This window comes from Aquila chrysaetos, chromosome 4, assembly GCF_900496995.4.
Source record: "Aquila chrysaetos chrysaetos chromosome 4, bAquChr1.4, whole genome shotgun sequence".
NCBI classification, from domain to species: domain Eukaryota; kingdom Metazoa; phylum Chordata; class Aves; order Accipitriformes; family Accipitridae; genus Aquila; species Aquila chrysaetos.
The window spans coordinates 67441921-67465544 of NC_044007.1; the positions used below are offsets into that span (position 1 = coordinate 67441921).

General features: G+C 39.4%; 2 protein-coding genes and 1 long non-coding RNA gene across 16 annotated transcripts in view; 2 read left to right on the top strand and 1 right to left on the bottom strand.

Moving 5' to 3' along the window:
• Positions 1 to 14158, top strand: part of AHRR (aryl-hydrocarbon receptor repressor) — an 86823-nt gene extending 72665 nt beyond the window's left edge. Inside the window, exons 5-11 of the mRNA XM_030012725.1 lie at positions 1539 to 1628; positions 2942 to 3071; positions 4538 to 4671; positions 6592 to 6791; positions 8415 to 8533; positions 9491 to 9632; positions 12079 to 14158. Of these exons, the coding sequence (XP_029868585.1) occupies positions 1539 to 1628; positions 2942 to 3071; positions 4538 to 4671; positions 6592 to 6791; positions 8415 to 8533; positions 9491 to 9632; positions 12079 to 13198 (1935 nt within the window). The 3' untranslated portion in view covers positions 13199 to 14158. The remainder of the gene's footprint in view (positions 1 to 1538; positions 1629 to 2941; positions 3072 to 4537; positions 4672 to 6591; positions 6792 to 8414; positions 8534 to 9490; positions 9633 to 12078) is intronic.
• LOC115340743 lies at positions 8554 to 17476 on the bottom strand. The gene is made up of 3 exons (XR_003923155.1): positions 16946 to 17476; positions 11208 to 11445; positions 8554 to 8657 (listed from the first exon to the last, which is right to left on the bottom strand). It is a non-coding gene; the product is annotated as an uncharacterized LOC115340743 (long non-coding RNA).
• Positions 17477 to 21476: 4000 nt separating this feature from the next.
• The window catches only part of LOC115340232, a 35019-nt gene continuing 32871 nt past the window's right edge, over positions 21477 to 23624 (top strand). For 4 of the 14 annotated variants that reach the window (XM_041123014.1, XM_041123015.1, XM_030011488.1 and 1 more), the window contains exons 1-3: positions 21501 to 21633; positions 21980 to 22071; positions 23052 to 23120. Coding sequence is in view for 3 of the 14 variants with exons in the window: in XM_030011484.1 (XP_029867344.1) it covers positions 21997 to 22071; positions 23052 to 23120 (144 nt within the window). In the remaining 11 variants the exon portion in view is untranslated. Of the gene's footprint in view, positions 21645 to 21979; positions 22072 to 23051; positions 23121 to 23233; positions 23341 to 23624 lie in introns of those variants that run through there. The other 10 variants (XM_041123016.1, XM_041123017.1, XM_041123021.1 and 7 more) reach the window with 6 other exon arrangements.

Here is a 23624-nt window from a genome sequence, read left to right on the forward strand (position 1 = left end):
TTATTTAGAGCAGAAAATAGCACCAGTCCAGCAACTGCTTGTGTTTGATGAGTCAACAGGGATAACTAGTGTTCAACACAAACCCAACTAGGCAGAGGTAACACTTACTCTGGAAAGGATCTGTATCTATGGAGCTGACCTGGAGCTGAAAATGGTTTGCCCTTGACTATTCTTAGCAATGACTCATGGTTAGCATTGACGTGATTGAATCAGTTGCTCCTACAGCGTTTTCCAAATGTAGGTGAGCCATTGTAGTTTCTCCACTACATTTCTCCAGTCACTGTTTCAGAGGTTCTTCAAGGTGCAGAGCCCCTGGCCATGTACAGCCCCACTGGACCACGTTTCCAAAGGTGCTCCACATCTAAGATTGGGCCCAAATCTTCTGAGGAGTCGGCCTGTTGTGCACTGAACTCTTGAAATTCTGCCCACCATTGTCACAGTGGGAACAGGCTTCGAGCAGTCTTGGAAATCTGGTCCTTATTTAGGAACCAAAAAAGAGAACCAAGCTCACAAAAATATGTCAGTGTATCTGGTTACTGAGCAATTGAAAAGCTGCCCTCATTGTGCTTCAGGATTAACTCAGGATTAATAGGCACATCACTACAACAGTAAATTGAGAGAAAGGTGAAGCAAGGATAATAATAAATATAGCAGTATTTCATCAGCAGCTATTTGAACTGTAATCTCAAAAGACCTCAAAACCATCACATGAAAGGATCATCTAAACTACCTTGGAATGCAAGCCTGCTGGAGTGAAGATATGTTACTGAATCTTTATCAAGGGGAGAGAGGCAAAATGAGTCAGTCTGCATGCAGCATGATGGATCTTAATGTTTACATCATGTACTTCATTTAATCCTTACTTTTATTTTTGCATTTCTCTGGTTGCTTTCCTTGCATCACTGAGTCTATGAGAACTAATTTAGCTTTTTTCTAGACTAAACATTGGTCTATATCAGTGAAGTATTTATTGCCTACTTTTTATATTAATTGTATTTATGCTATTATGCTATGTATGTATTTTTATAGAAGCTTAAGAAAATAGCCATACTTTAAAATACACGTCCAGTTTTAAAGTCATAGCTACAACAGCACATGTATTTAATTTTCTTGTTGGAGATTACTATATTATCTATATGTATTAATAGATATAAAATCAAAGCAATTATTATGGAATGCACTGTTTTAAATTAAAAGCAAAAAAAAAAGTAGCTGACACTTGCTATTAAACTTTTAATTGTATGAATTAATGACAAAATAAAATTTAAAGTAGATAATAAACTAGTAATGCAATATGGTAGTTACACTGTAATTAGCTATCCTAGCTTATTTAAAAAAAGGGAAAAAAACCATGTTCCCGATTGTTATTAATTTTTCATCTGAGGAAAAAAAGGACTTTGTGCAAAAATTTGATATCCAACTTTTTTGCAAAATGATTGTTTCATGTCTAGAATATTCTTAAAATTATTACATTTTATACCCATTTTACTCTTTACTTTCTGATTATCTTTTTAATTATCTTATTTTCCCTTCTTTAGTCACTGAACGGTTTTGCACTGGTGGTGAGTGCAGATGGAATGATATTTTATGCGTCGTCGACAATTGTGGACTATCTAGGGTTTCATCAGGTAAATATATTAACAAAAATTTAGAATACTTAGTCACTGTCATTGTAATGACTTTCTTGTAGTTGCTCCTGCTAAATGGTTTTCTAAAATGCAGCACTCTCTGTTGTTTCACCTTATCCTTCTACTGCTGATTAGGCATACACTATTTTTTAATTAAAATTACTGAAATTAACTTATTTTACTATGCCATTTCAGTCTAATTTTCTTTTCTTTATGTGTGTGATCTGACAGGTGAAGATGAATTCCTTGTAGTTTTGTTCCTTTTGTAAAGCTTTTGCTAACAGAAACATGATCCATTATAAAAATAAGATTTAGCTAAAAGTTTCCTTTCAATTTCGGTATAAGATGCTGCTATTCTTGACTGGTTGCCTGTGTATAATAAATACATTGTAAAGTCACAGAATAACAGAACCACGTAGTTGGAGGTCATCTAGTCCAACCTCCTGCTCAAAGCAGATCCAGGTAGAGCAGGTTGATCTGGGACTCATCTAGTCAAGTTTTGAGTTTCTGTGACCCTTCTGGAAGATGTGTTCCAGTGTTTAACCACCCTGACTGTAAATTTTTTTTGGTTATATCAAGTCCCAGTTTCCCATGTTGCAACTTGTGTCTGTTGCTTCTTGTCTTCCCACCTTGTTCTTCTGAGAAGAGTTGGGCTTTGTCTTCTCTACACCCGCTCATTCAGTTAATGTAGACAGCAGTAAGTTCTGAAGTTTTCTTAAGGCTGAACAAACCCTGTTCTTCTCTCCTCGCCTGCTATGTCACGTGCTCCAGCCCTCTTAAGTGTCTTGGTAGCACTTTCCTGGTCTCACTTGGTATGCCAATATCTTTCTTTTCCTGGGGTACTGAAAATTAGAGAGAACTTTGCCTTTGCTGAACTTCCTGAGGTTCCTGTCAGACCATTTTTACAGCCCGTCAAGGTCTGAGTAGCCGTCCTGCTCTCCCCAGCTGGTACCCTCTGCAAACCTCCTGAGAGCGCACTCTATCCCATCATTCACTAATCAAGACATTAAACAGGGTTCGTCCCAGCATCAGTCCCTGGGGGACGCCACTGGTCACCGGCTGCCAGTTGGGACTTTTTTATGACTCACCTTTGCATATGCACAAAAGGGTTCAGAATAAAAAGAATCATTTTAGGATGTGAAGTCAAAAAGCAGATGGGAAAAACAGGGGCCTCCGAAATAACTTTCCTCAATCAATCTTTGCTCCGAAGGTATCCTACACCAGTCATTATTTTAAGGAAAGTATCAACCTAAAGATGAGTGTCTGCCTCACTACACTTACAAATTAAACCTTCCTTGCTGTAATTGTTTCAGACTGATGTAATGCACCAAAACATATATGATTACATTCACGTGGATGATCGCCAGGATTTCTGTAGACAACTGCACTGGGCCATGAATCCTCCCCAGATGTCGTCTGGACAGCAACTACAGACAGAAACAGGTGGGATTGTATATATTGATTGGAAACATAGGCACCACTGCATAGAGGTAGAATTGCATTCCGCCTACGCCCATGTCTGTTCCATGTCAAGCCAGATTCTTCACTGGTAAGCTGCATAGTGGCCATTTATAATGTTATTGTCCCCTAGGTGATGTTTCTTCCTGATCCTTGACGTTTATAAGGTAGTGTGTGCCATTGAAGCTACAAAATTGATGTTTCCTTTCTTCTTCTCTGACTAATGTACCAACGGATATTCTTATACACGCAGAATGAACAGCATCAGTGTTCATCCTACCAACCTTTTGTTCACACTGATCAGGACATTAGTATTCCTCTCATTAATGCAAAAAAATCCCATGCAAAAAGTTTCTGTACAGTACCACAGTGGCAACATCACTTTCTGCCACTTGTTTTCCCATGCAAAATTATGTAGACAGGAGTCTTCAGAAGAACAAGTAGGTTTAGCAATACTTTTTTTCCTCTGAGGCTGTATTTCCCTGGGATGGCAGGTGGATACATGTGCTCAAGGTTTCTCCTACATGAGTCGTTAAGCTGTAATCACGACTACAGAAAATACAATGGGGTTGAAATTGTTAACTTTATAAAGAATTATTGATCCCAGCAAAATGTATGCATTTCACCATAAGGTGAGGAAGTAATTGAGGAAAGAAATTGAGGAAGCACAGCCTCCAGATGGGTGGGGAGAGACTCGCAAGAAATCCGTCAGCAGCCTTTATGAAGTCCTCAGGAACACAGTCACGAAGCTTTGGTAGAATTTCTTGCAGTTTCTGTGTTTTGCAAGAGTCTTACAGATATCTGAGGAACTTCGCAAGATTTTGTAGGAAGTATGCAGAGAACAAACTAAACAATGTGCATTAATGTTTCAAACTATAAAAAGTTACAAATATTTGCAATTTTTGTCCTAATATATATAGTGGAGAATTTCAGTTTCTGAGTTCATACTTCTGTACAAATACTTGTGTCTTTTGGGAAATAAGTATTCCAAAAGCTATGCACTTGTAGTCCAAAACTGGAAAATGCTTCATTAAAAATCAAGGAGGCAACAGCTGAACATTAGCTAATCAGCCACTGTTCATTTGTTGTTTTTTTTCCTTGCATTAGCATTTTCCTTATTTTATTCATTTTTCTAATGTATTTTCTGTGATCTCTGATCTCAAAACCAGCAACATCTGTTACCCTGCTTTGCATCATTAAAAATCACAAAAACTCAGGAAATAAAAAAGTCAAAGTTTCTGAAGAAACTCACCTGAATCCCATTGTAGAGCTTTTCTTTTTTCTTTTGGTAGAGCATGTGCAGATGTATCTATACATGACACAATTTAATATTTGCCCTTCCATAAAGTAATTTTTAGCAATTTCCATAAGAGTTTCTTCAATTGGCTACAGAACATTTTCATTCTTTCTTAGTGTGATCTGATATATATTACCTCCACTGTTGTTCCTAGGAGAAGAATATATTCTCAGTAAATTGTTTAAAGCGCAAGAGAATGACAGCACAACAACAGATTATTCTTCCTTCTTAACTCGTTGTTTCATCTGTCGAGTTCGCTGCTTGTTGGACAGTACTTCTGGCTTCCTTGTAAGTATAATTTCACTTAGACAACTGTAGTCATGACATATTAGATTTTAATTACTTCATATGAAAAATATTTCAACATAAATATTGAACATAAATACTATGGAAAGCCATGGGCAGGATACAGTTTTCATTTGCTGTGCACTAACAAGAAACACCTGAAGACATTTATTAATATGTGTAAAGAGTGATGGGAGAAAAGAAGGTTGTAATATTTAAAACAGAAAGAACCTATAAACTTTTAGGTTTTAAGTTCTTTCGGACAATATCTGTCCTTGATTTGTACTGGGCCTAGCACAAGGGCGGCAAGCTTGAGTTTCAACCATTAACATTTAAGCACAAAGTATTTGCTTTAAGGAATGGGAATAATGATGATCCATTTTCCCCTTTTGTAAAGGGTCCTTTAATAATAAAAAATGGAATTAGAAAGTCTCTCACACGCTCCTCAAATATCCTTACTAGGAGTGGGTCATTTCTAGAAATCACTTCCCCGTTTGCTTAGTAAAGAAACAGTGCTGTTTCTTCTTACGACAAAGTATGGCACGTGCAAAGAAAATGAGAGGGTCAGCATGACACAAGGAAATGCAGCTTCTGTCTCAGATGCTCATTTGCTGGAAGACTATGGGTCTGAACAGATGTACCAGTTAGTCATTTCTGCATCCCTGTTTTAATCTTACAGCTCTGGAAAATGCCCAACTCAAATGGACTGATTTTTCTTTGGTCATTTTGTGGTAGGTAATTTTTTCACCAAGAGGCAGCAGCCTGCTATTAACTTGATCTCTGCCTTCTGGTCATATGGAGATTTGAGGCAGGGATGGATGGTTCCTTCCAACCTATGTACTTTGTATCTGGCTATCTTGGGCATATCTTTTTCCCTGGTGTCTGCCTGCACAGCCCTTGGGTTGTGCCAGTCCATATACTTCTGTCGTGGTTTAACCCCAGCCGGTGACTAAACACCACGCAGCTGCTTGCTCACTCCCCCCACCCAGTGGGATGGGGGAGAGAACTGAGGAAAAAATAAAACTCGTGGGTTGAGATAAAGACTGCTTAACAGAACAGAAAAGGAAGAAAAAAAAAAAACTAAAATTGCAACAATAATAAAAGAATTAGAATATACAAATCAGGTGATGCACAATGCAATTGCTCACCACTCACTGACTGATGCCCAGTTAGTTCCTGAGCAGCGATCTGCCCCTCCCGGCCAACTCCACCCAGTTTATATACTGGGCATGACGTCACATGGTATGGAATACCCCTCTGGCCAGTTTCGGTCAGCTGTCCTGGCTGCGTCCCCTCCCAACTCCTTGTGCCCCTCCAGCCTTCTCGCTGGCTGGGCATGAGAAGCTGAAAAATCCTTGACTTGGTATAAACACTGCTTAGCAACACTTGAAAACTTCGGTGTGTTATCAACATTACTTTCATACTAAACCCAAAACACAACATTATACCAGCTACTAGGAAGAAAGTTAACTCCATCCCAGCCGAAACCAGGACAACTTCCCAGAGAAAGTGCAGAGCAAGAGGAAAGAAACTCAGGAACCATCTCACTGGAGAGAACAGAGCATGGAAAAATAATAGTTCCAGCTTCAGAGTGAGGCACAGAGGAAATAGCTGTTTGCGCCACCATACACTGCCTGTCTTGGCGAACAGAATATAACATGAAACTTCTACTTTAAGTACACAAGAGAGAAAAAACCCCAAAACCAGCCTCAAATGTCTCATTTTACTGTTGATAGTACCGCTGCTCACCATGCTTCTGAAATGGCATGGTTTAAATTGTATGAAGATAATGAAATTCCTAGGTTTTGTCCCTGTTTCAGAACTGGTTTTGGTGTTAAACAACACCCTCCTAGGTTGTATTCGCATTTTAAATGTTTATACACTAAACGCTTAAGCTAATTCTATTGTTTTTTTGTATAACAGACAATGCAGTTCCAAGGCAAACTAAAGTTTCTTTTTGGACAAAGGAAGAAGTCCTCATCAGGAACAGTATTGCCACCTCAGCTGTCCTTATTCTGCATAGTGGTACCACTTCTGCTCCCTTCTGTGACAGAAATGAAGATGAAAAGCCTGCTTGTGAAAGCAAAACACAAAGCTGATGATGCAGCAGCAGTGAATACAAAGTATTTTCAAATTAATCTTTTAGTAGTTAGTAAAGTGTACTATGGGCTTTATGTTTATGAAGCATGTAAAAAGCACAAATTAGGCTAAATAATTCTCCATTTTAAAACTCTTCTAGAAAAGTGAATAATTTATCTGGATTTAACTATATAATACATAATAACTATACTGTAATATAGGATACTTTATATATAATACATATTAAGTATTATATTGTTATATATATAATTTTCCATAAAAACCGGAAAGTTAGGATATCTTCCTATCCTTCAGAAGTTACCAATGCAGTAAGTCATTCTACTAGGTGTGAAAGTGGAAAAGAAAAAGTATTTTTACTGAGAGTTCCCAAATTTCAGTATCTTCTGGTAGCACAATTTTTTTGGACTTGAGCATTTCGATGGCAAACAAAGGAAAAGGAAAACTTTAGAAAGCTGAATGTGCATGTGTGTGGGTGTTCACAGAGAGTCAAATGAGATGTATTTGGTGTATGTATTTATCTTGCAACAGAAGGCTTATGAACACATAAGTCTACAATTGCACTAAATGGCCTGGGGCTGATCACTCGGTAGCAATCACAGAAGATGAGGACAGATTGTGTTCAGACTCATTTCCTTCCTAACACTTATTTTCGTTACTCTTCTATGATTGAATTTTAGTTGATGTTTGGGGCTAGGATTATGTTTTCCCTTATTTGGTTAAATATGACCTTACAGCAATGAGGTCCATTGCTGTGAAGTAAAATGCTCATCAGTGTGACTGACAGCATCATAATTTGGCTTTTAATTAGAATATGCTTGTGTATGTGTGGATTTACTATCCAGACGTGTAATGTTGTTCTAGCACATACATCCTTTTGACAAGAATTAAATTACTAGAAGGCTGATATAATGGACTATGCAGGCTTTTGGAACCAAGTTGGAAAGCCATTTCCACTTGCTAGTTTTTCAGTGGCCCAGGTTAAATTAGTTGATGATCAGAATTCAGCTCCTAGAAGAGAGGTGCTTTACTCAAGTTTTACTAACTGACTGGACAGTGGCCAAGAATTTGACAAGAATGAAATGGGCATTTAACTTCAGTGCTTCCTTTGGTTCAGGCCTGAAGCATGCTGGTCAGGGATGGTGGGCAAATTTATATAGTAATTTCTTTTCTGATGGTCTTAATAAAGGGAAAAATTTGGAAAGCAATGTTATGGACTTTGCACCCTTTCCAAGCCCTAGTATGCATTTTGAACTAAAGACTGAAGAAATTCATTCAAATCATACGATGATTGTTGCAAATTGAAGTCATGCTAACTCTTAAAGTGCATTGCTGGTCAGTGTGATGTATGTACCTTGAATGTACCTTGCATAGGCAGAGCAGAATATACACAGCATGTGTCTCAATTCAAGCTGAAACTTATTATTCCAGATATAGTAAGTTGTGAGCAGAATATTCCTAAACATAAATATCCCTCTTAATTGAATGCAGAATTCAAGTCATACACTAGTTTGACCAAACGAATGATGCAGAAACCATAAGTCTTTGCTAATGGTCAACAGCTTGAAGATCACATCTTTCAGAGTTTGTGATTTTACTGTATTGTCATTCACTGACAAGGAATTTTCCACATTTTCTGTCCTCTACAGCTCCAGTTCCAAAGGTAATTCAGGTCTGTGTGAAGCAGCAGAATTATATGGAAGAAACAGTCATCACGAAGGTGCAGCTTTCACTAATGTGTTACAGATTGCTGAAAACCAAATCAAAGGTGTGTCTGCTAAGTACTTCTGGATTATATACAGTTTATGGAGAAAAAATCTTGTCTTTTCTCCTGTTAGGTTTTCCAGGTTTTGGTCCCAACGATTTCTTTTTTCTTCTTTCTAAAACCCCTTCTGTAAAAAAATGAAAAAAAAAAAAAATTGACCGCCTCAAAAGACAGTACTGAATTAGTCTGCTATTTTGGCATAGGCAGAAATACCATGATACTAAGTTTACAGAGATATAAACAATCATAGTAAATAAGAATACTCAAAGTATGCTTTCCTAAATATGGCAGCACTGAATTTAACATGATTATGTGAAAGGCTTAATAATAAATGATCATATCTATCCCTCTCTGAGGAAAACTGGATAATAATTAACAAATGCTAGTTTTTCCCAAAGCTCAGAAAACAGCTGAAAATTAGACTCTATTTTCTTTAAAACTCATGATTTGCTTGCAGCTTTGACTCATGCTTTTCCAGTGTTTGGCTGTGGCAATATTATGAGAGTCTATGCTGTATTTCAGATTTTACAATGGCTAAAATTTTGATGGTGAGTCTTCCCCAATAGGCAACTTCTTCTTAGGTAGAGTTGTACTCAGCCTTCTGTCATACCTGCTGGAAACCTTTAACGTCTTTAAAACCATTCCTCTGTCATAACCCCATTTTTCTTTAACATTTTCTCATTGGTATAGTACTATTACTGGGAGGGAAAAACAATAATAAACTAATAATACTGAAAAATCTTTGGTTGCAATTTAAGTGTTTCTAATTGCCTCATCAGGTTTTTCATATTTTATTTTTTAATGTAATTTGCCTAGTTCTGTGACATATTTTAGCTTGTACTTTCCTGTGCTATGATTCCAGGGCAGCAAACAAACCTGTGAACATTCACCCGTAGTTTAGGTAAGAAAAAATATTAAACACTGCTTGTATTAAAATAGATTTTCTTTTACATTGTATAGCAAAGAATAATGGAGAAAATGGCATTTCTCTAGTCAAAGTACAAACAAATGAAGATCACTGGGTCTGGGTTCAAGCTAACACTCAACTTCTGTATCGAAGTGGTTGTTCAGAATATGTCCTTGCCCAACAGCAAATGTTGAAGTAAGTATATTTTCCAATACTAAAAAAAATCTGTATTTTAGAAAAACGAATGTATTCTTTATGCATGAGATCTTTAAAAAAGACTGTAATGACCTAAGAGAAGAGCTGTATGAGAAGGGTTTAGTTTACTTACCAAATGGAAATCCATTTTTGTTATGGATCATATGAAATGGCTGTTTTAACTGTAAACAATATTTACTTCTTTTCTTCAGTGTTTTTTCTTCTGAAGTTGAGAGTACATACATATTAAAACAGAATACTTCAAAAGTAAATGCTTTATTATTAATATGTTTTGACTTTCTTGCACAAAAACTTATTTGGGGGTTTTGTTTTACTTTGCAGCTGAAACTCTTTGCTGGTTTAGTGTCCTTGGTTTTCTACTTTTTAACATTTGATTATGTTAAGTTTTGGGTTTTTTTCCCCTTTATGGATGACAGTTGAGCTCATGTTTTTAGTTGTGGATGTTCAACATAATCTAAACAGGGATTCTCATATTCACTGCATGTTTGTAGATAGATACATTTAGTTGGCTGTAGGCTCAGCCTTGGAGTGGAAGCTAATCTCACAGATGTGCATTCAAAGAGGACCTCTCAACTGGATTTTACCCTTTCCTCCCAAATAAGCCTTTCTTCCTTCCCCCATGGGATTGCCTGTTCCAGTTCCCGTGGGCTTTGTTGAGGTATCTCTTCAAGCTGGTCCAAGGGAAGAGATAAGAGGGTGGACTGGATGAACAGGGGCCAGGAGGTGTACACAGCCACCATCTGGCCCAGTGGAAAAAATGTGGTGGTGGAACTCTTTACCTTTACTAGGACGGCACAAACATCATTTTACCGTGTAAGGGAATGAACTTCTATTAAGAAGCAGATTAAAAGGGGCTCTCTCTTGTATTCAAGTCTCTACTTTTAAATTGTTTTCTCTCTAATTAACCATGCTCTTAGATGTTTATTTAGTTACATTTTTACCTTCTGAGTGGTTAAAATCCTTCCTTTGTGTTTGATAGTTCCTACAGGCTGAAGTGTTACAAGAGTTGGCTTTGGAGATCATATTCAGTCCTGTCCTCCTGATAGTTTGCATCAGACTTCATCCTTACTACTACTTTTTTTGTTAAAATGTATGCTGTCTTCCTGGAAACATACATGCTTTTGAAGAATTTTCACTAGATACTATTTCACTGTAAAATTCTTCATTTGAGGGGATCTAAGCTTTTGTGACTATTGCATTTTGTTCAGTCCATTGCTTCCCAATTAGACCATTTCCTGAGAAGCTAGTTCTGCAGCAAACTTGTATCATACCATTTGCATCTCAAGACTAACAATAATAACAATAACGATATTTAGCAGAGGACTGAAAATATTTAACACCTCATGTTAAAAAAGAGAAAATACTCTGCTTTCCTGGTGTACATTTATTACAGTGGGATATTCTCTCTTTGTAACAACATGGACTCCCTCTACTGGAAAATCCTATACTTGCACATTGAGTTCATACCAAAGTAAAAGTTCTTAATAGTGAGCCCAAGAAAAAGCCTTCTAAACCCCTTACTAGCTCTCCAGGTTTTCATGCTCGGTTTCTTACTGAGATGTCCACTTCTTGTTCAGAGAGGGAGGGAGTGGGTTGGTAGAACTCATCCTGCCTGGTCGGGAATCAGCACATTAGTGAATTCCAGACAAATCCTGAACCTGAAGATTGAACCCCAAGTTCTGAAAACTGCTGCATCGGACATGGAAATGCTCAGGCAACTTTCTCTGCCAGAGCTCTTCACTAATGTTGTGTTCTTCAGCTGGAGGTCATGGAAAATGAATTCACTGGCCATCTTGGAAAACAAAAGACAGCATGAATTAAGTTAGACATGTAAAACAAACCTACGCCCAATATGAACATCTGTGACTATTTTGGACACTTAATTCAGGCATTTTATTTCCTCTCAGCTAACTCTGCATTCTCAAAATATGAGACCCCCATGGTTCTCCCTCAAATCACTTCAATCAGAAAGTTCTTAAGTATCCAAATGATTCCTTGTTAACAAAATACATCTCATTTAAGATACTCTTTGCATTTTATCTCTAGATTTTTCTGCACATAAATATTATTTAGATATATTTTAAGGGAAGAACAAAAGTGTAAGTTAGTTACCATACTGTACTACAGTGTTTAAGGTGTTTGTGAACTGTGTGCCTGAAATGGAAAAGTAAATGCATGTCAGAATTTAAATGAAACTGTTTCACAGAAAGGTAGCTGTGCATGCACATTGACGCCCAGGTGCATGCACACTCTTTTTTCCTCTTGAACAAATGCAAAGGTTATACGGAGAAAAGCGTGAGAGTCCCATGTTAAGTTAAGGACAAAGTATCACTTGTAATGTATGTCGAGCCACTCCATTTGTATCCCAGAAAGCATGCATTTAGAAAACTCTGATTGACTGATTTTTTTCTACTGTTATTGAAAGGGAAGAAGATGAACAACTGAAGATACCAAGTGGTTTTGCCAGTTTAAAAGGAAACCTGGAGGGACTTTCCTGTAACAGTGCCATTGAAACTCTGGGCCAGTGGAAGCATCTTAACTGGACAGCAGTAAAAAATGAACAAGATAATGTAAAAGTGAAGTTTGAGCCTCATTCAAACGGTGAGTGTTTTATGCAAGAGGAACCTCTCAGTTCCAACACATCAGCTTTGGGCGTTCAAAACAACTGCACCACAAACAGTAGCTGGACTTTAAGAAACTCAAGCTCTTGTTCTATGAGCCAGCGAATGAACACATGTTCAAACAGGAGAGCTGGATCATTCTACAACAGAGACCAAAGTTTCTTAAATTTAGCACCAACTTGCCCTTCCCACTGGGGGAGTGCAGAAAGCTGCCAGTCTTACTCGGGCGTACAACAGCGTTATGCAGAGAACTATGCGACAGACCATCTGAAACTGCAGAGACCGTTCATATCTTCAGAGTCTCTCTACGATGCAGCCTTTCCCTTGGAGATGCCCATCAAAACAGAATACGATTCTGATTCTGAAAACATTGCCGATAATTACCTGACGTCACAAAACCGAGCCTGGCTGGATGAGAGCGGCTCGGTAAGAAAGCAGGTGTTTAGCTACCCCAATAGAGTGCACCTCAAAACAGAACCGGACCTCTGTGAGCCAGCCTCACCCTGTCAGAAGCCAAGGCACTGCCTTTACACACCGCATAACTGGCAATGCATCGTAGCAAATCATCCCAACAACCTAAACCTGAACAGATTTTGCAAGGGTTCACGCAGCAAGGAGGTGGCCCCTTTTTGCCCTCAGAACTCCTCCGGGTGTTTGGAAAGCATGCCGGACCTGCAGCACACAGGGTGCTATGGCCACTTCTACAGCCCCAGCCCAGGGGAGGAGAAAGAGCAGAATAATGAGGTGTTTAAAATGCCGTGTGAATTTAAAAACCCCTGCTTGGTTCAAGCAATCAAGCGTGAGCCCCTGGATTCTCCACCATTGTCCAACAGTGGACAGAACAGAGTACACACGAGCTTCCCTGAAAATACATTAGCAGGTCCTGTGCCTCATAAAACCACTGAATGTACATTTTTACAATAGATTTTATAACATTTGGAATATTTATAATGTTAAAAGCAAGAAGTTGTAGATTCTCTTCCAGTTGGGTTAAATGAGTTACTAAAATTAAAAGCCAGTGGAAAGATTTTGAGCGTGTGTGTGTGTGTGCATCTGCGTGTGAGAAAAAACAGATGCAAACACACACTCATCCTATACCCCCTACTGCCCTTCTCCTAGTGATATTCGGAAAGAAAGAAAGATAAAACCTAAGGCACAGAAAATACTCATTACTCACTGCACAGGTATACCTGCTAATTTGTCTTCATCATCTTTCCTCTCTTGTCTACAGTTCATTACCAAGGTCTAGCTATTTCTGTTTCCTGCCTTTGTTCAGTTTGTTTTTCTCAAGCTGATGTGATGCCTCTGTGCAAAGAGAAAATGTTTATGGTCTTCACTGTGGCCAGGTTACCTTAGGAATTTTTGCATTTTTATTTTTTTGATACTCTAATAAGAGGCATCAGCTATTCCTTTATCTCAACATTAAATTGATGGGAACAGGCAAGGGCTTCCCAACACAACTTCTTAATTTAAAAGATAGCATTAATTAAAACAAATTACTTTCATAAAATGCATTAGAAATTATTTCACTTCAAACTGAAGTTCTTCCCAAGTATCCTTGATAATACTAAGGTTTTAGTACCCATATTCTTTCATTTTGAAGCCATCAGCCTTTCATGTTGCTGTTTGAAAGACTGAGCAATGGGATGTTATCCACTTCTATAAATGAGTTACAAAGTGCTGTTAAGTGTACATGAGAAGAAAATATTTCTCCAATTATTTTCCTTGCTGTTACCTGTAATGTTAACAAAGGAAATGCACTTTTTTTATTTGATAGTATCTCTTTGACTGATAGCAGCTTGTTAGACTTCATCACCTGACATCAAAACCAAATCCCACACTAAGATTAGATAAGTTATTTTCAAAAGCATCCTAGTTTCATTCCCAAAACAAAATCTTAATCTCACCGAGAGCTAACTGGAATATGTGTACCTTTCAAAAGCACTTCGGTGCACTTTGGTGCTTTTGAAAACAGATCTGTATGCTTTCCTTTGAACCCAGGCAGTAATGTATATCTGCAAAAAAAAAAAAAAAAAAAAATCTACAACTTCTGTTTTGGTTTTTGTTGTTGTAGTTTGACTCCTGCACTAACTTTTGTTTTAAAATTGCACTATTTCAACTTTATATCAATTTCACCTATATAAAAACCACATCATTTAAAAAAAGCTTAGATCTATATGTGCTTTTTGAAAGAAGCCCTATAATGAATGTTTTCTTTTTCAGAATGTTATAAATAATTATAATGTCTTCATTTCTCTCTCCTATTAGTCACTAAGGACATGGCTTTACATGCTAGAAAAGTGGCATAAACTTCTCCCTAATGCTATAAATATGTGGGATAAGTGTAGTTTTCAGGAAGGGGAATGATTCTGCACCTCGGAGGCTGCTCTTCTCCAAGACCGTCTGTCTTCTCTGATAGAAATTACCGCCTGTACATCAGTGTTGGCAGATGTAAAGATATACATTCTCTGCATGTCAGTTAAGTGCTTATGAACAATGGTTTTATCTGAAATGCTGCACTTTACACTGAAATGGTTGAGATAACACACGTACCTTTTGACGACTGTCCTGCAGAAGGCAGAATTCCCAGCAGAAGGCAAGAATGGACAGTAAAGAGGTGCAATAATGTCTTACTGTAGGTCAAGTTAAATCTGCCATAGACCAGCTGACCATACCCAAGCCATGAGAACACCTCCTTTTTTTGTGTCTGGTGTAAATCAGTGCCCTTTTGGCTACATGCTGCGTCTTATTTGAGACAGTTTTGATATCCTTGCCTTAATACTCCTGCCAGTGGGTGCAATGCAACATCAGACCCTGTTCTGAAGTGAGACCACAATGGTGGAATTTATACCGCTCTCTGGTACACCACTGTTCACATCACATAAATTCAGGCCCCATTGCAAAAATACTTCTGGGCAAGCAAACTGGGTACTCACGTAGAGTGAGACTGCCATACACCAGCAGTGCTGCACAACCTCTGGCTTGTTGATTCACTATCTACAAAAATAAAAGCAGCAGTTCTTTTAGACTGTCACAGAGTTGCTCTCATACTCCTTTGCTTGGCATGTAGCAGTGGCACTGCTTATCTCCTGGTGCCAGACACTGTGCTGTGGCTGCAGAGCTGCTGGTAGGGTTGTGCTATGAACCATGTAATACTCTCCAGTCCAGCTCCTTGTGCAGCTGCCTGGCAGAAATGGGATAGTGTGGAGACAGGGTAGTGTGGGAATAGATGGCTCGGGGCAAGTGAAGGACACGCCAGCATGACTGCTGGAAAGCTGCTCGTTTAATTCCACGCTTGGACTCACTGTCACACCCCTCTGAATGAGAGCACCTGGGCCTGGTTTTGCACTACCTTGCACCTTCTCTTGTCATTTACATTGATGCAACATGCCTGTAAATCACTATTATCCTCATCTGGGCATGCTGGTGCCAGTTTGCACAACGGTAAGTGGTTACACCAGGTGCAACTCTGTAGAGGACTGTGCCACTGAATGCCTTGTCTGTGCTTAGAAATATTTCTTGGCATGACTGCATCAGGAGAGCTATACCAGCCAGATTTCTCTCTTCAGTGCCGAAACAACTTATACTAACAACAGAAGTTCTCTACATGTCTCTCCACTACAGAATAAAGGCTATTTTGTCAACATAACTCTATCTACTCTAAGGCTTTCCTGGTTTATTTCAGTTGGGATGATTTTTATTATGTTCCCAACAAACCCAGACACTTTTCACACATCTTAATTGATATTACAGAGGTAGATGAAGCTTCTGCATGTAAGAGAATCTAATCTGACATAAGAGATGTAACGGCCTTCTTCTAGGAGGATGGATGAACATGTGACTCAAAAGTGAGCTGTTGCCTTTGGCCTGCCCCCTGTGTAAATGCAGTCAGGTTTGCTTCCTTATCATTCCATAAAGTCCGAACCCAAGAAATACACACTTATCCTGCAGATCATGTTTGAATTTGGCCCACTTAATTTGTGGCTGAGTTGTTATTCCAGGTCTCACATGAAAAAATGTGGTATCAGTGGAATTCTTTCTAGTCTAAGTTATCACACACACGCAGCAATCTCCTAAGAACTGTGCTTATAAAGAGATCAGCAGCTCATCCTCTTTTTTGACAATAGCTAACCACTGTTGACAGTAAACAAAGACCAGTTCCTTCTAAGTACTTGGTATATTGCACCATTTGGAAAGAACAGAGGAATTAAACGCTAAGAAAGAATCTCTTGCTCTCTGCTTTTAAGGCACAGATATTCCTTCATCCTCTCCCCATGATATGTGCCCTGGATTGAGTCTGGACTGAAATCTGACATTGCATTGTACCCTGTTAAATTGCCACTGATTTAATCTTATAAAACTTTTTGTATGCAGATATTAATGATCCCCTGACACTGCTCAGTAAATAGCATGAAAGACAGTGCAGTTCTTTTAAATGGTTACATTTTCTTAGTGGTTGTTGTTGCTTTGGTATTATTTTAAAAACTAGCACTGAGAAGTAGGGTTTAAGATGTTTTCAATCACTGATGTTTAGCTTTTATCTTTAATGAGCTGGTATTTGTATCCTCAAGTGCAGCCCTAAAGTCTGTTTTAGGAGCCTCCCAATGCATTTATTGCAACAACAATAAAAAAAATTATTCTTGTAGAAGAAATGGCCAGTCAAACACTCACCTGATAGGAATTTGGAGTATTCAGGCTGAAAGAAATGCCTTTCTTTTTCCAGTGCATGCCTCTAACATCTGACTGATGATAGCATTCAAACTTCTTCAGCCATAAACTCTCCAGAGGCTGAGACACAATGAACTCATGAATTCTGGTGTTCAGGGAGGATATTTTTTGGTATGGAAGGTGAGCAGCTCTAAAAGCTCCGAGAATGTGTCTCCCTCTGAGATGTTACTCATTCTACAGATAGCAGAGACTACTATCAATGCTAAAGCTGCTGATTAAGGTCTTGTCTTTACTGAGAATGTGGCCTGATTTTAGCTGTCAGCGGACAGCTGCTGAGCACTGTACAAATGCTAGTCCAACTGAAGTACACCATTGTAAGCCACTATTTTTACTGAAAACCAACATGATTTGAGCTAGGGGTAAACTTGTACAGCAAAAAGAGTGGATTTTCCTACTGCTTCTAAGGTTTGCTGGGATGCAGTTACACCAGTGGCTGAAACTGGGGCACACCTCCATTGTAGATAACACTATCAGTAATTTCTATTCACTTCAGACTCTTTGGATACTGAAGTAGAGCTTTGTTTTGAAAATCTGAGTGAGGGCAGCAGTGTGCTAGGGCTAAGCTTGGTTCCGTTGGTCCTCAGTTTGGACATTTAACTAGTAAAATGAAAGATCAAGGGACTGTACCTAAATTCTCTGTAGGAAAGACTGACTTCCTACTCCTTGATTGTAATATGGTAATGCAAAGTATACCTCTATGGTTTAATTGCCCTTCACTAGAACACAGTGATGTATTCTTAAAATCCTTAGAACTGAGTATCCTCTGGATGGCATAGGGAAGTCTGACATTTGTGCATCAGCCAGTTCAGTAAGACTTTAGGTGCTGATCCTTTGATGTGGTATTGAGATCCACAGGGCATGTGCAATTCTTCTGGAAGTTCCTAGCGCTTAAAATACTTAAGTGGGAAGCAACAAGCCTGAGGCAAGGAATATTCTGTGGGATAAGATCAGTTTCTGCTGCCTAGAAGCCTTTCTTAACTCTTTGTGTTGAAGCCATATTGGAATGTAAGTAGGACAGCCTCACCCACTGTAGTTATTTCAGAAAAGCCGTAATCTGTCTTAACAATGTGTGATGTTTTAATCGAAATAGTTAAAAGATGCCATTTTCCCTACCTATGAATACATACATTGCCTTAGGAAGTGGGAAAAAAGTTAACATACTCATTTTCTTTCATCAGAGTGTCACGTAACTAAAAAAACTAACCTCAGAATGGAGGTACAGAGCTGTTCTTCTGTTTTTCTTGTCTTTTCTTTCTGCTCTCTTCCTCTCTCTCTACTGTCTTAGTGTAAACATTCAAAATGGAAAGACTTTTCTGATTATACTGAGACAAAAACCCTAAACCTAAACCAGATTGTAGAAAATTTCTCTCTAGAAAAGGAGCTTCTTTCCCTAGAGTTTCTTCCTCTCTTTTAAATCCTGCAGTCCTATGTGAAATCACGTGTCACAACGGAAGCAGACTTCTGTAACAAGTGTAGTGAGCAAAGAGATTCTGCAGGTGGCCATGCTCAGGCTGTAGTCACACGGTTTTTATCTAGCTGAAGGAGACTCATACAAGAGGGCTGCTGGTAGCTTATGTTCATGGACACCACCACCCTGACAAATATATCTTTGCTGTGTTTGAATACACATGGCATATGTTCTTGTCATTATAAATACATTTCTGTATCATGCTATCAGAAATGCTTCTGAACAAAATCATCAAGCTGAAAGATAGCTGAAAAATGTACTAAAACCATAAAGTACTTTTCTTAAAAAAAACATATGGTGATCCAAGCACTTGCCTGTGCTTAGGCAAAGACTTTGGGTGGAGGTTTGGAAGGAAGGTAAAAAAAAGATTGTTAAGACAAATTTTGGGGAGAAAAAAAGATCACCCTGATTGATATATTGCTGTCAAGGTGTAATTATTCTGTGACTACAGCTTTAATTCTCCACTCACTGCTAATAACCCTGTGCTCTGAAATCATGTCCTTATTTTTCCTGTAGAACTGAATTTGTAACTTTTCAGGCTGAAAATAATTTCTTGAAAACAAGGATTGAGGTAATTCAATGCTAAGTTGCATTTCTCAGACTGAAAACATCATTCTAGGAGGCATGAAGTGCTCCTGTTCTTTTCCTGGGGTTAGTCTTCGAAACTCTGGCAAATTCAGTGTCTGCATTAACTCTCTTGCTGCTGGTAGTTATAGCTCAGTCACGCAGCTGGTGCTCTGACTCTGCAATCTGAAGTTTCTCAGGATTTCCTTGATGCAATAGGGCTCCAGGGACAGCTGTAGAACAGCCAAAACTTCCAGTTTCACATTTGTATTGGTAGAATTGCAGTATTCCAATGACTAATACAAAAATTTGGCAGAAGGTAATGGAAAGAACATCAGCTGCTTAGCTAGTCTCAGTAACTGTATTTAACTAATTAAAAGACTATGTTAAAAAAATCAGGTGAAGTTCTGGTCTAGAGCTCCCCATTTTGCACAGGAGGGTGTCATAGGAATTACACTGCTGTTCTGCCTCTTCTTAGGTCACACCTTGGCCTCTCCCCTCCTTATCACACTACTCTCCCTTCTGAACTTTTTTTTTTTTTTTTTTTTTAAACTTTTGGATGGTATGTATCCTCCCTTTGTTCATTTAAAATGTGAGATAGGGAGAAGCAAGCATCAACTGTTGTGTGTTTGTTTTAAACACTGTCTTTCAAGAAAGAACTTCAAAAAGGCAAAAGTTATCTCAATTCTCAGAAACAGTATTCAGTTTTCTTTCTACTCTTATCATAGCCAAAAAGATTCTTCCTCTACATGGTAAATAAACTTCCCTCTTCTGAAAGGGTCCTTCCTCACCTACATAGGTTCTTAACAAAACCAAAGAACACTTTCTTCCTTAAAGGCAGTTGTGTCCATCAAAAAAACTTTTCCTTTTTCTTCCTCTAGCTTTTCTACCTTTTCAATTTTATAGGATGGTACATTGTGGCTTTGACCCTTTCTGTTCACTGCGTCTGTAGCTTTATTTCCACTTTAGGCATACTTCAAAAGTTTTGCCAAAAGAACAGTGTTAGGCAGAAGTGCAATCCCCCCATTTACCCCTGCCCTACTTAATAAGACAGAGGTACTCACTAGTTACAGCTGTACTCCTAAACCAGAAAAAAGGTCACTTTGGTGGTGAAACATCCTCTCTTCAGGAGGCTGTACTGCCGAGAAACTCTGAGCTACCACCAACAGTTTAGTTCTGCAAGTACATGTACCACCAAATCCTCTTTCAAAAAATCAAGGAACCTATTTTCTCCTTTTTTGCTTCTCTCATTTTTTTCTACAAGTGTTTATTCTTTCACTGTGTAACTGCACTTTTAATTTGTAATTTTTTTTTTAAAAGAAGGGTATGGAAGCATTACACAACATGTGCAATGCAGTGTTTTCAATTACATTTTAGATTTTGAGATTAGAACCACAAATGATTATCGAGTGTTTTAATGTGACTCCACGTAAAGGCCTCTGACTGTTACAGAAATGCCCATGAAAAATACCAGTACAAATAATATAATTAATCTTGAAAAGGGGTGAAACCTGCCATCAAACTCCGCTAATTATCCTGTACTAAAAGTGCCATTCCTGCTCCTCCTGAAGAGACACAGCGGGGGATGAGATTAAAAAAATAGGTGCATGGCGATCTACCAGCAGTTTTGGCCCATGGCATGGTCCCCAAAATTAAGGGCACATTTCTGGAGAGAACACCCCTGGCGCCTGAGCATTATTTGAAAACGTACCGGTTTGCGTGTGTAACGCGTGCATTTAGGCGAGCGATTCGGGCACGCGTGCTGGCTACTTTGACAGCCGCAGTATTTAGGCAGGCCAGCGGCGGGCAGGCACAGCTCCAGCCCCGACGGCCGTCCCGGGCAAGTCGAGGCAGCAACTCCTGCGAAAGCAAAACCAGTTAACAAAAAATACCTTTGGTGACATGTAACCTAACCCGTATCGACTATGCTGCTTTGTATACAAGTATAATAGACGTCAAGGTGTATCACTAGCGGGCTCATCAAAAACAGGCACTAAAACGTGGATCTGGCATTTTGGACCGTTTCCTCAGTCTGCTTTTAGAAGGAACTTCCAAGTGTATTTCTTAAATTATATTTTACATTTATTACCGGTCAGAAGTGTAAAGTTAAGACGTTTTAAAAATAAATATTTGCATTTAAATTAAAACCGTTGCCGAGCGTGTTACTTGCCGTCACCTCCCCTCATGCGGCCGCCAGGGGGCGCCACGAAGCGGCCGGGGAGGGCGGGGCCGTCGCTCCCGGAGGGAGGGGAGGGCTCAGGCTCCCAGCCGCGCCAGGCGGCGCTGTCTCCCCATTGGTCGAGGCGGGCGGCTTCGTGCCTATTGGCTGCCTACCGATAGGCGGGGGCGGGGCGCTGGTTTCGGCCCCCTCCCCCGGGTGTCTCCTGGTGGCGGTGAAGCAGCGGAAGTGACGAAAAGGGAGGGTGGGCGGGGCGGCTCGAGCTCCCGGATGACCGTTGAGGGGGGGCGTGCGCGCTCTCTCTCGTTCTCTCTCTGTGTCGGCGGGGTTGCTGTCGTTACCGGCCCAGCCTGGGGACGCGGCGGAGGGTGGCCGCTGAAGCAGGCGCCGGGGGTCGTAGCGGGTGAGAGCGGCGCTGAGGTACCGCTGAGGTACGGCTGAGGTACCGCCGTGACTTCAGCGGGTCGCGGCGGGGCGGCGGGAGCGGCGGGGGGTGTGCGGGGCCGGAGAGCGGAGCTGCCTGGGGGCCGGCTTCTCTGTGAAACCGCTCCAGAAAGACGAGCGAGGAGAGTGCCTTTACCGGAAGGCTGAAGGCTTGTGAAGGTGTCTTAGGGATAAAAGGTGTGGTTTCGTCTGGAAGCGCGTTGAAGCAAAATAATCAACTTAATTCATCCGACTAACCCTTCCGTCCCGCCCCCAATTGTTTGCTGAAAAGTACCGTATAAACAAGAGTTGGATTTATTTTTTTTTTTTTCATTGTGTGCAGTGAACCCGTTTTGCAGGATGAGCACTGTGACTGAAGAAGTTAAGCCGGAAGATGGCAAACCGGAATCTGAAAAAAAAATATTTTTTTGTGAAGTGAGTGCTTTTCTTGATGGGTTTTCGGACTGTATGCTAAAATGCAGGCCTAAGGTATTAAAGACCATGCTCTTAGAAATGCAGACCTAAGCTCGATGTAGCGTGGCAAAATTGTAAGTGAGAGAAGCTGTTAATGCGGAGAATAACGTGGTCAGTCTCTGGAAGACCTGCTTGTGTTAGGATTTGGAGAATTCAGTTTGTTCTTGAGCAGTCGCAGGTGCAATACGATGGTCCTTAACTGTAGTCTTTCAAATCTCTGTTAAGTATTTCCCATAGGCAACTGTAAAGGCTCATTTATCTGTAAAGGCTACAGCTCCGGGTCAGAACGTGTTAAACTTGTCAATCATATATTCTTCTAGCAGTGAGGTTTCTTCTGGTGCATTAAACTTCTGGGACAGTATGTCAAGAGAATAGGCAATATTAGCATATATTAGTCATTGCTTTTTTTTTAGCTAAAGATAGTAAGAAATAATTGTAGATCTGTATTGTCTTCCATTAATTATTGTAATAGTGTATGTGTGTCTGTGGATCTTAATGAAATGCAGATGTCTTCATTGTTTTTCTGATCCCTTTGATGTAGCAATGAATGGAGTTGCAGTTATTCTAGGGCATAATTTTGTCTCCATTCCTTTCTAGTCACTGTATGGTCATCCCTTCTTTGCTTTCCAGCCTGGAGAAGTTTAAAACACTAAGAATCCAGAAAGTGGTGGTAGGAGGGAAGGGGGAAGCTCTTAAAAGATTCGTACCACCTAGTATATTTAAACGTGTATTTAAGTATCATTTGAACAGGTTTGCCCACTATTTCTTGTCATTTTAGTGGTATGCTGCTCTCCTAAATGTCACGCAAATTGTACTGTTTAAGCCAAAGAAGACCTTGAGAATTATAATGTAGAAACAGATGTATTTCCAGTTCTTATAACTCACCAACTACAGAATATCCATAGCATAACTGAAGATGTGCTTTCAACTTTTCTTTTTAGGTTTGTAAAGTTCCATGTATGAGTTCTCTAAGTCTTCAGTCACACTATCGTGGTGTAAAGCATAAAAAGGTAACCTTTTTCCATATTAACTGTATATGCAAATTTAATCATAAATCTGGGATTCTTGTAAAGGTCAGAAATTGATTTCCATGGCTTCAAGTGCTTATCTTACTCATTGGTAGATCTGTAACAGTAATTTGCTTGAAAAATCCCAAGAAAAAGAGGAGGTGGAAATCTCACAACTCTCTTTTGACCACCATGTAACTTGAAACATCAACCATGCCTAAAGGTAAATGTGTGTTAATTGTGAAATTAACGTTTGAATTACGTGTAAGTCACAGATGGTGAAAGAATGCAAACTTCTGGGTTTTGATACAGTCGGTAAAAGTACTGCTCTGTTTTCCAAGTCTGCATAACTCACCTGTACTTTGAATAAAACTAGCTTACTTGTTACTTTGATAGTAACATCAATTCAGATTTTGTGCAGGAGTTACATAGGCTTAACTGCCAAGTCCTATGGTTCTGTGTGTTTGAAGCATCTCAATAACAACTTCCTGGTTTACTGCCTCTGCG